Here is a 12,366-nt window from a genome sequence, read left to right as displayed (position 1 = left end):
AATCGTTACGAAATTTCAACGGCTTTATAAACAACCGTTCCACCCTTACATTCGCTTGTTTGGAAAGAAAATGTCCTCGCTAACGGAACAAATTTGATGGCCGTGTCTTTTTCGAACGTTAGAAAGCGCTCACTGGTATCTGGATTTGTGATTTGTTCACGCGAGAGATGTTTTTTCCTAGTAAAATCTATTCGTGGAATACAACAGAGGAAATAAGAATAAGCGAAAGTAACAAAGCTTAGAGAATATTGCAAGTTGCTGGATCAATTATACACTGACACATAAATGTAAGTAAAAATTATTTTCCGTGAATTGTGGTCCGCGTTGTGAAAATAACCTGACGTATTTGTTGCATTCGTTTTACAAAGGAAAGATTTCTGTGATATTCTAAGCCTTTTCAAGCAAAATCATCCACTGTAATGTAACATAGAGAAAAAACCATCTTGGACACGTGAAAATCTATATTCGACAATATTTTTTGGAGCACAGTTGACTTAGTAGAATATTTAGTAACTGTGATTTATTATAGATACAACAATGAAAGAATAATTTAGATTTGGATTTTGTAAATAAAATAGCGATGTTGGAGTAATTGCACGACGAGAATTCAAAGAGAATTGTAACGCTGCACGATTTTATCGAATTTGCAATAAAAGATATTTTGTTGTTTATTCTGTACGTGGAAGGTAGAGACTGTGAAATGCATGTCAAGTACCGCTGCAGGTGCGACTCGCAAAAAAGGCAGGAAAATGGCAGAACTGCAGAAGGAAATGCCAGTTATAAAAACTGAAAATGCAAATTTACCAACAACGTGAACCAGAGTCCAGACTTTTATATAATAAACAACAGCCGCGCAAAATTGGAGGAAAGAAAATTTATGAGAGTATATAATTTGTTTAATTCCTATGCGATCGAATAAGGAAGTACGCTAAATTTACATTTTCTGTCGAGACAAGGAAATTAAGCTCAAGCTTATTAAAAAATTAAGGAACTATGAATTCTCTTTAAATTTCTTTTCTAATTTTTGCTTCTGTTATGTAATATTCTGTTTGAAAGTTCTGTTATGTAACAACGTCCTAGTAAACTTCCTTATACAAGCGAAATTGGTACTTCTAAAAGGATTTTTACTAGGGTTGCAACATTTTTTATATGGGAGACGTTGGCTGAAAGTAACAAGGTTAAATATTCATAAATAAGCTTATATACAGATAAAAGGATGATGATTCTGCATTCTTAAGAAGCTACACATCATTTAAAGGTTTATTCGTTACATTTATTTTATAAGCAAACGTAGCTCGATATTTGTACCTGTTTTATTCTATATATTGAACGTTTTCCATACTCTTTGAAATTAATAATCGGTTCGATTCGATCTAATTATTATTTTCAATAGAAACTTTTTTTGCCTAAAAGGAATAAACATCTTTGTAAAACTAATTGTAACAAAAATTATCGTCCATTAGCAATTCTCGTCAGAAATAGTGTAAGCTTTCTCAAAGCAGGATCTAGATTGCAAACAAATAAAGGAAGAAAGCGGTGGAAATAAGCTATACTAACTGATACCCCAGAGAAAAGTTTGCTATGCTTGGAGCAGACAAGGAATAAAAGGCGAACGAAAGCTTCTGTGAAAACAAAGCCAAAGGAAAAGTTAGAGAACGATGTGTCACTGATGATGCAAAAGGAAACGAATCCGACATAAAAGAATCCTACCTAATCTGCTATGAATCATACAATTTCAACGTTACTAAAGAAAAATGAATGCAGTGTATCGCATGCAAGCTATAGACACCTTAATCGTTGAAAACTTAAAATATTATTTGTCTGTCGAAATTAGAATTGGAATTATAGTGTTCCAATCATATACATTAATGTAACTATAAAAGAAAGAGAATAATTAATATTATTTCTATATATAAAGGAAGGAAAACTTAATATTTAATTACTTTACTACTCCTTCCTACTATAAGAACTAAATCGAAATTATAATTCGTTACATTCACCCCTATTCTTTCGCATCGATCGTCGTTCACAAACGATAATTAAGAAAGTCAGATATTCTACTTGTTGAAAAATACGAATAAGAATCCAAATGTGGACAATCTCGTTGAAAAAGCCTCGCGAATAATTTAATCCAGGAAAAGATGACCTACTCGAGCCGGTGTCCTCGTATCCACGGAAAAGGAAAAGAGTTACGACCTACCCCATTCAATGTTACAACTCACCCCAACGAAGGGGTCAGAAGTAACACAATTTCTTCGTCACAAATTTCCTCACAAAAAAAAAAGAATCGTTGGTCCACTATAACGATAAAATCTTCAATGGCGTATTTGCTCAAAACCTTTCCACTCCAATTTACAAGGAGTGGTCTGAGGAAGAGATTTACGATTCTGTTTTTTAATAAAACACGGATGTCATGAAATTCGATTTTCCTATTTTAAATAAAAGAATACGCTGATTACATAGAAATGATGTCGATTAACACGTTGACTGCTAGTCTAATACTGTTGATAATTTCTACTGTGATTAAATTTTGTTTACAGCCTTTTGGAAACTACATAATCAAATATCTGTTGTGGTATTTATAATTGTAACTTCATCGATTCAATTCAAGGATTTCGTTAAAATTTATTTTCTCCGACACTTAACATTCAGAATTAATTTGTTTAGTTTTTCAGTAAAAATCGCAACGATTAGATTAAAGCTGATCAAGTCAGAAAGAATGTAATTTCTGCATTTTTAAACCTGCTTATACAGAAACGAACAAAAGAAACAGAATTAAATCCAGAATAAAAAATGCAAAGAATCTCGTAGAGAGCGTCGCGATTAATTCGATCCATGAAAAAGGTGACCTATTCTGTTTCGTCGCCTCGAGCCGGCGTCCCCGAACAACTGGACGAAAAAAAAAACCAGCGTAATAATAAGGGTAAATTCTCACCCGTGACGCCGAGCAGCGACATGTTCGAAGATCTTCGGGTAGATCGGCTTAACGCTGAAAGTTTCGCTTAATTGGCCGAGCGGCACTTGACGCGTCGTGGAGATCCGTAGGAAAGTGATGCAGCTATATAACGAGACACGCCGGATCGAAGGAGCACACTCGCGTATACGACGTACAAGCCCCTTTCCGCACCGATATTACTATTTTCTTTCGCACTGTGCGCCTGGGTACCACGTACAACGTGTGAATAGCGGGGGTGGAAACACGCGTGTGTTTATACGTGCATATATGTACTCGTATATATATATATATATGTATGTGTGTATATAATACGTATGTATATATATGTAAATATTACAGAGTAAGTGAAAGAGAAGGAGATAGAGACAAACAGACAACAGACAGACAGACAAACAGATAGAGAAAGATACAATATGTATATATGTGTGTGGAGAGAGTGTGAGTGTGTGTGTGTGTGTCGCGATATGGCGCTACACGGAATCGAAATTTCAGGGCAGGAGTACAAATGCAACGGGCAGTCGATATCACACTTCTCCCGTTCTTTTGTTCTGCTTTTTTTTTTTTTATCCTATACTCGTGTGTACGTATGTATGCACGTTCTATGCCTCCTTCTTCGTTCGACCACGCGTTCACAGCGTGTCCTTTCACAGAAGAGTTTCTCCGGATGCGCCGGCACGCGTGCACCGTCGACAACGAGAGATAACCTCTTCCTCTCTCCCAGATAACTTTCCTCACCGTTGTTCCACGGAAATTCGCGGCTCGGTACAGACTCGAAACGTCGAACCTTTTTTCTTATACGCGCACTCTGTTCGAACACTGTGGGGCTGTCCACGATACGAGGATTCACGCGCGTACTACGTTCCGCAATCCCTTAACAGTGTATCTCGTAGAAAGCTCTCTGGAGCTGGACCGTTCGCGGTTCACTGTCGCGCACGAGGGTCTCCTTTCTCACACGTAACCGGTACCGCACGAATGACAGCGTAGGGGGTGCTGGTCACGCGCAAAACCGTGCGCCTCGCACGTTCCGCCGGTTAACTCTTCGCAGCACGGTAGTTGACACGGTTGACCACCTAGAAAATGTCCATTCACGAGTGTTTAGCATCGGTGACCTAACGCCGGGCCACACCGTCGAGCAATCATACACCGCACGTTTGCACCACCTTGCATGAACGAGTACGAACAAACGTGCATCGCCGCATTCATTCCTCCCGACTCCCCCCAATGCGCACGAATGGTCTCGATGCTAAAATGCTTGTGCCGCAAAAAGTTAAGTCGGCTACTGTCCACGCTCGCGGCCGCCGTTACCTCCTCTTCAGTTCCTCTCGGCGCGTACTCGAGTTCCTGTTCGCCGTGCACCGCGTCCTGTTGCTCCGCTATGTTCGCGGTCGATGCTGCTGGAGTCGGTGCCGTCGGTGCCGCTTGCGTGTCGTCGATCCCCGCGATTGGCAGCGGCGAGTCGTCCTCGTGGTCCGAGCTTAACAGGGTGACGGTAGCACGAGGGCAGTAGCGATAGTAGCACGGGCAAGGCAACGGCAGCGCCAGCGGTACGCAGCTGCTGGTCCTCGTCAGGTCGGTGGCCACGGTGTCGGTGTCTGTGTCGATGTTGTCATCTACCCGGCCGGAACGAGGCAGCATCGTCGTGGCACCGCGGGGTGCTTGCTCTGACCGCTTTTGTGCACCGTAGGTTCGGCCGAGCGCCTCTCGCTTCAGGAGGAGCGCCCACCGTGCCACCTTTCTCGTTATTATCATAGTAGCAAGGGCTGCAGTGCATGCGCCGGTTTGCACGTATCCCGTGCTGCTCGTCAAGGAACCGTGCACCAACGACACCCGCCTCGTCTTCGTCGTCGTCGCGAGCCACGACCGGTTACGGGCATTTCACCGCGATCGGAGAGAGACAGAGAGATTCGGGGGTTGGGAGCACGGAACAAACTGTCGACGAGGGGGATTGGGGGGGTGAAAGGAAAGGAAAGAAATAAGGAACACACGCGGGGCGTATGTATGGGTGCAGGTCTTGCGAAGAACTGGTGTGTAGGAGGTAAGAAAAGAGAGGGGTGCAAAACAAGAGAGAAAGAGAAAGAGAGAAAGAGAGAGAAAGAGAGGGTGAGAATCGGAGGGAAAAGGAGAGAAGGTAGAACCGGGGGTGCGAGAGGGCCACAGGGGAACGTGTAGCACGCACCACGAGAGAAATGAACGAGGAACGTCGCGAACGGGACGATCGAGTTCACACTACCCCTACGTATACCGCGGTGCTCGGCGCTGATCGCGACGGTCCCGTCGTATCGCGCGTCGTTTTCTCTGATTGTTGATGATCTACGGTGCGTATGACGAGACTGCACCGTTGCCGCGGACGTGTACGGTGCTCCGGATGCACTGACACATTAATGCGGTGAAACGTTGTTGCGAACGTACGCGGACTGCTCGACGTCGAGCACTGTGCGGACGGAGACGCCTCCGACACGCCGCCGCCATCTTGCTACGTCAAGCTGGTAGCGTGGCGCCGGCGCCTTGTGGGGTGAACGAGGGAACGCGAGCGCCAGCGAAAGGGACCGATCGTTTCGGCGAACGGCCACGAATCCAGCCACCCCTTTCGACCGTCCTCGCGGAACTGCCGTGCATTTCGCTCCGATTGTTTCCTCATTTCTAATTCGACGTTTCTGTCGACGATTACACGCTCGATTGATGCTCGGTCGACCTTCTTCTCGGACCTCTTCGCGACCTTCCTACCTGCCGGTTATACATTGCACCTTGAAAAAAGAAAGGAAATAATTATCAATTATTAAAAACTACTGAATTTAAAGTAAATTGAAAGTAACTGTTCGAAAGTCAATGTTAACGGAGATTGACTTTTCTAGACTGTTGAAGACAATCGTGTACTGTGATTTAATAAGGGATGTTCATCGAAATATGCTCATTTGTTGGTAAACGTTTATGAACGTTGCGTTGTCGATTTCTTTGAAAAGTCACTTGTGAGCACAAGACGTAACTATACAGGGTGTCCCGTAACTGGTGGTACAAGCGAGTAGGGGGTGCTTTTACGTAAAAAATTGAATCGAAGTAAATCAAGTACACGCGTACTCGACAAATTTTCAAACTTATTTTTTTAATAAAGTTACTCGTTGCATATTCATATGTTCGTAAAGTAATTAATACTGAAACTAAGTATCCATTATTTATGTAAAATTAAAAGTTACTATATTCCATATTTCACATTATTTCCAAATATCAGAGTATTTTGCCTGTACTCGAAACTGTACAATAATTATTGCCATAAATTAACTCTTGCTTCTGAACAATGACTTATTAATTTCTAAATAATTTAAGTTCACCTGTTACGAATAAAGTATTAATTTCCAAATAACCGAATTCACTTGTTAATAATGATGAATTAATTTCTGATAACAATTAGAGATCACCTACTAAAAGCGAAGCATTAGTTTAAAAATAACTAGAATTCACCTGTTAAGAGTGATGCATCGACGTCTAAAATTATCGTTGCACCTGCCACGATGGTTGAATCCGTCCTCTTTATAGATTTTACGAAACCGGGGATCGTCAATAATTTCGCCCGATGAAAAAGGGTCGCGAGCGAAAAACGTTTAAGGAACGCTGACCTATAGGATGCCGTATTAACGTCACTGCCTCCTACCGTAGCGATCAACGAAGCTCCGAGCCGCTTTATTATATTTTTTTGCCGTATTATTCGCTGGATGCGATACGAAGACGCGTGTACGCGCTGTTAATTATCGCGATAGGCATCGTGCCAGATAGAGTTTAAACGCCTTTCTCATACAGGAATCCCCACGTGGAACGTTACACGAGAAATTGATTAAACGGGACACGCGTTCGAGTTCGGAATCTGTATCTTTAATGGATTCGTTCCTTCGGTTTCCGCTCGGGCGCTCCGTTTATTCTGGCGTTCTAATGCAAGGGCCAGTAGTTCCGCTTCCTATCTCCGCACACGAGAGCTCAGGAAAAGGTGTTCGAGTGGTTGCCTCCCGCGTTTCAATTAATTTCCCGGCGTTATGAAATCGATTTAAGACGCGTCGAGCCACCAGGGACGAGTAGCTTCTCTTGAATTCACGATATCGTAAATCGTTTCAGCAGAGTTCCTTAACACATTTCTGTCCGGGAACGACGTCGCCTGCCTCTCGCTCGTGGCCTGAAAAATATCGCATCGGTGCTTCGATAATTCAATGTTTACAGAAGTTGCTCCAGCTATGAAATCGCGATGTGTATTGATTTTCAATTTTGCAATTATTTTTAATTCACTGACAGCTATCAATTTATCCCAATATATACACTCCTGCTTATAAGTATTTGAACACTTCCTCAACTGGAATATGTACATAAATAATGAGAATACATTGTACCAACAGTTAATTTAATACCACACCAGTACTAATAAAACAACAATTCAATTTTCTTTTCATTAATGTATCCACCGCGAGCTACTAAAACTTCTTTTATCAATCTCGTTACTCTGAATATTATTTTCTTCGCTGTATTCGAAATAATATTATTCCATTTATTTTGTAAAACTGTCTTTCTTTTATCGTTGCACATAAATTAATTTTCCATTAAAAATACGTTTGCTTGAAATAAATGTTTAAAACGGTTATTCTGAATAATGTTTAAGTGGGAAGTTCTAAGAAAAAGGATCCCAGAGATGAAGACATCCTTAAAGTACTCGCCCGTATTGAATAACAAGCGTAGCTTTCCCACGTAAAGAACAATGTATAGCTCACGCTTAAGCTTTAAAACACAACGAACTCGCGCATTTTAAGTAGAAAATTGGTTCGTTCGTAGCAGTAATTTCTCTCGAATTCATGGTATCGTGAATCGTTTCAACGTAGTTCTTTAATATACCTTGCCCAAGGAAATCTTCTGAAAAGAACATTAACCTTTCAATTAAATCCAAAGCTGTCCCATTTTTAATAGAGATCTTTAAGCGCAGTTTTTCCCATACAACGAACACGATATAAAACGTCGTCGGCGTTTTTAGGTTTAAAATACACCGAACGCGAGCATTTTAGGTGGAAAATTGGTTCGTTCGTACAACTGCACGTAAAGCGTTCTTGGCTCGCGTGAGAAGTGACCGTAATATAAAGTTGAACGAGCCTGAGGACACGCAATGTCTGGAATTTTCAGTTCTTGCGAATAGCATCCGAAATAGAACGATGTATCATTCTCTAGACTAATGATATTCTCGACGCGATGCTAACGCAAAACTCGTTGAAAATACCGTAGGAGAGACGGGAGCTGTTCCGATGGCTTCATCTTGAATATTAAAAGAGATAGCGATAATTTTTTAATAAATTAGTCAATAGTGAAAAGGATAACTACAGTATTTCTCAATCATTTTCTATATTTTAAATAGGAACTTTTAACCTCAGTTCCACCTACAATAATTTCCGTTGAAAACGATACTTTCAGTTGACGTTCAATTTTCTCGTGGTACTCGGAGCTTAGATCGGGTGATACATAGACAGAGGTAAGCAGATCCGCGATACCGAAGTATCAGTAACAGGTTCATTACTCCCTGGCTGGCACATGCGTCGAATGCTGACTTGTACTACTGTGAAATCGTTTCGCTTGCTCTGTGGTAATACTACTGGCTCGTATCCTCGGCGCAGCAATACGTTGCCATGTAGTTACCGACATGTCTGACTATACTCCACCTAAACCTACTCGATCTCGTGCAACGTGTTACACGACACGAGCAACTACATCCTCGGCTACTGAAATATTGCGTACTCTCCTCGAAGGTACGAATGAGGGAATATTTTTATCGCATTGTGGCGGTTCCAACGAGCTGTGAATAGGAAATGTATATTCGCACGGGGTATGGCAACATTCGATGTAAGCGCAGTTCGTTACGCAACGCGCGCTTTCGATAAATCGAATTTAAAAATGTACAATGCTGACGCGATGTGCAGTAATTTATTAACGAGAGTTATAAATAAATTCCACACACTTCTGGAATAAGAGATACTCGCATGGAGATATATATATATATATACGCATAGAGTTATTGAATGCACGTGAAGTATAAAGAATTCCGGAGGTCTCGACCGAGAAATAAAAACAAGAAATAATGTTACTTATTCCTTTTTTGTTGAATAAACATGACGATGTATTGTTTTAGTGATTCTATACGAGAACATAAATCGAAACTGTGGAATACAATATTCTCATCCGAGCATTCATTATTCAGCAAAGTATCTTGGCTGCCGTGTCTGACCATTGTTCGCCGTTTCTACTTGGGCTGGTGACTAGTACCGATGAATCAATACTGGCTAGATTATAGACAGTAAAAATTGCAAAAACAAAAATATTTTACTACATCGCAGTCAATGTTTACCAAATAGGAATGCAAACAAAAGTAACAAGTAATGGACAGACACGTTGGTGCCTACTCGTATTCAATCGCACGCGTGTTTACAAATTTCCAATATTATTGTTCTCGAGAAAAGCCTCGTATACAAAAACGTTATTTTCCGTTTTCGACGAATTATTTTTATATACAATTTTCACCTAGTCAAGTAGAAATAGTGAGCACTGGTCAGACACGATAGCCAAGTCGTGCTTCATTTTCGATGTCATTTTGCTGAACACTAAATGTTCATAATTACAATGTATTTTTGTTAAAAATTTCTTTTGCTGAAAATATTGTAGAAAGGACAGTAGGTCGCTTGCATTAGGATCGTGCAAGTGGTATTTCGAGAAGTATTTATAAGTAGAAGTATAAATACGTCGTCGGTCACATAACAGGCTCGCCGTAGTCGTGGCCTGTGCCGAGAAAAATATTTCTGAAAAGTAGTCGGTATACAGTCGAAGAAAACCGGAACTTTTGTGGCTCGCTTTCAATGCGTCGCGTTGGCGGTCGTCTTACTCGTTTCAGGCATCACACGAAAACCATTTTATCCGGATCTTCTCTCAACTCCTGCCCCGACATCTGATCATTCGCCCACGTCTGCCGTCCTAAGTGCAAGAATGACGTAATATACAAACGTTCCTCTTGTGCCACGACTGCCACTTGGAAACGTCTTATTTCTATCTATTTTTACCTCCAACCCTTGCGTCAAACGATACGCGCGTCGCATTACGAATGTGCGTGGCAGTACCGTACCGGGTTTCCATATAAACGCGAAGCAAGAAGGTACAATCTGGTATCACCCATGCCACAGAAATGAAAGTATGCACAAAAGTATGAAAAAGCATATTCTTCGCATTTCCAAATATAGAATTAGTGAATCAATGTGTCATTAGTGATATGAGGATAATTGAAGACAGCAATAGAATCAGTATGTGTCTTGCTGTTAGTGCAATGAAAATAAATTTAAAGAATGTCTACCTTTCTTCTTATAAAAAGCAAAATTTGATATTATCTACCTGAATGGTGATAGCGGAAGATAAATTAAAATTGATATCTGTCATATGGCAAGGGATAGAAAATGTATAAGATTGTTTCCCCCAAAAAATGACGCAATTACTTTTGAAAGAACAGTAGACAATGGGAACGTCGAGACAAAATTCATAACAGATTTTACATGCGACATTATAACGAATTATAGGTACGGAGTTGTACAATGAGATTGATTAATATTCGAGGCAGGTTCCAAGTGGTCTTCTGCAAGACTGAAACTCGCGATAGAAACCGCACTACGTTCATTTTCTTCATCCAACTTGACGAAACTTTGCCAACGAAGTTTCTTCCACTGATTTCCCTGGGTTCCATTGTGATACGTTGCCTTTTCCTTGAATGGAGTAACCGCTCTTGTTACAGCTTTATTTAGAAATTTGATTGCCAGCGGTTGTACACAATGTTGTTTTCAAGGTGTTTGCGATAAACAAGGGTTTTGTCGGCCACGCATAGAAACGAAAGTTTCATCTAAACCGATATGAAATAGAATAAAGCGTCGCGCGTAGGACTCGAAACTTTTACGAATTTCAGCGCGTGATTGCGCATCCATTTTTCCTATTTAAAATGAAAAATTGAAAAAGCTCGGCAACGAATAGAATAAACATCGTCCCACGCGGATATGCATCCGTGACATTTACGATACACGTTTTTTACGATACCATAAATAAGCGAAATGGTAGGTGCAATCCAGACTTTATTTCATTTAAGCAGATTAAAATGTTTGCTTGACGAAAAACAGTTCAACAAACAACAAAGTTAATACGTCAACGATGAGGTAAAAATGAATTTAACACGCTGTCTTTGTTTTTTTTTTTTTGATAATCGAGAACCATAATACCAGTTATAAAATAAAAATCCATTTTATGAATCGTCAGCAAGGCATTTATGCCACTATTGAACGTAGAAAACAATTTGTGTACTTGTAATACGTTTTATATTTTTTACGAACGCTACATATCAAATTAATGCACTGGTAAGTATTGAAAGTTCCCTGATGTAATTTTGTAATATTTTATATTTTTATAACAGATTACTATTTGTTTAGACAAGATGAAGGAAACAATACAAAAGCCTGAATGAATCAATGAATACAAGTATTAAAAAGAAGAAAGGGGTATAGGTATTAAATAAAGTACAAGCTGAGATTTTGGAAATAAATAGCTGAAGTAAAGAAACTATTAAAAACTCTCAACTGAATGCGAAATTGCCGTGATTAGATATTAGTGAAACTAAAGAGCATGATACAATTGGCGATAAAAGATTCTTCGACTAAACTTAAAAGAGCGTGATATATTTATACACCAAAATCCAATCGAGCTTGATACAAAAAATAAACTACCAAAAGTAACTCCGGCCCGCCTGGCCTACATCCAACCCACACCAATCCTTCGTGACCCCAACAGAATCGCTAATACAATTCCAAATACATACCACAACGCCAGGAGAGGTCTAAAGTCGCCTGAATCTATTTCATCATAATTGAATCGTTCCCAGCGTGTATCGAACCCTTATAAACTCCTCGGTCATGCTAGAAATCCACACTCCGATATGTTGACCATCCACGTGATCCTTATTACGAGAACCTCAACTGACTCTGGCATCATTTTACTCGCGTGAAATCACGTTTACCGAGCTTATCGTGATTGAATTACGAAACTGCAGCAAACCCTATTATCATAGTTTCGTTTTGACATAGAGGTCCAAATAACGAGACTGTCGATAGGATCGTGACTTGTGATAATGTAGTCACAGGAGAAAGCAGGACCAGTTCTGGAAAGAATGGTGAGTCGTATTGGGTAAACTCTTTTAATCAGACTACGACCGAGCGAAACTCATTTACTTATGGCGATCAGAGATAGGCAAAGTTACGATTGAATAATAAATAACGATGAAGATCTTCGTTACAATCCTTTTTATAAAATAGTGTAAAAGTTAAAGCTCAGTTTCCAGACTTCCACCTTTCTAAGAGTAATTTTGTGTAAGAAGG

At 40.3% G+C, this 12,366-nt stretch overlaps 2 protein-coding genes across 2 annotated transcripts in view; both read right to left on the bottom strand.

Annotated features, from left to right (window-relative positions):
• The window catches only part of LOC128885520 (uncharacterized), a 132,773-nt gene extending 129,696 nt beyond the window's left edge, over positions 1 to 3,077 (bottom strand). Inside the window, exon 1 of the mRNA XM_054139603.1 lies at positions 2,936 to 3,077. Coding sequence (XP_053995578.1) covers positions 2,936 to 2,957 — 22 coding nt within the window. The 5' untranslated portion in view covers positions 2,958 to 3,077. The remainder of the gene's footprint in view (positions 1 to 2,935) is intronic.
• Positions 3,078 to 3,904: 827 nt separating this feature from the next.
• Positions 3,905 to 5,447, bottom strand: LOC128885534 (uncharacterized). The gene is made up of 2 exons (XM_054139626.1): positions 4,262 to 5,447; positions 3,905 to 4,026 (listed from the first exon to the last, which is right to left on the bottom strand). Exons 1-2 carry the CDS (start codon positions 4,703 to 4,705, stop codon positions 3,988 to 3,990), a joined length of 483 nt encoding a protein of 160 aa, XP_053995601.1. The 5' UTR covers positions 4,706 to 5,447; the 3' UTR covers positions 3,905 to 3,987.
• Positions 5,448 to 12,366: the final 6,919 nt, after the last annotated feature.

The sequence above is a fragment of the Hylaeus anthracinus genome, unplaced genomic scaffold (genome assembly GCF_026225885.1).
Source record: "Hylaeus anthracinus isolate JK02 unplaced genomic scaffold, UHH_iyHylAnth1.0_haploid 11981, whole genome shotgun sequence".
Lineage (NCBI taxonomy): Eukaryota > Metazoa > Arthropoda > Insecta > Hymenoptera > Colletidae > Hylaeus > Hylaeus anthracinus.
This window is presented reverse-complemented; position numbering and strand designations above follow the sequence as displayed.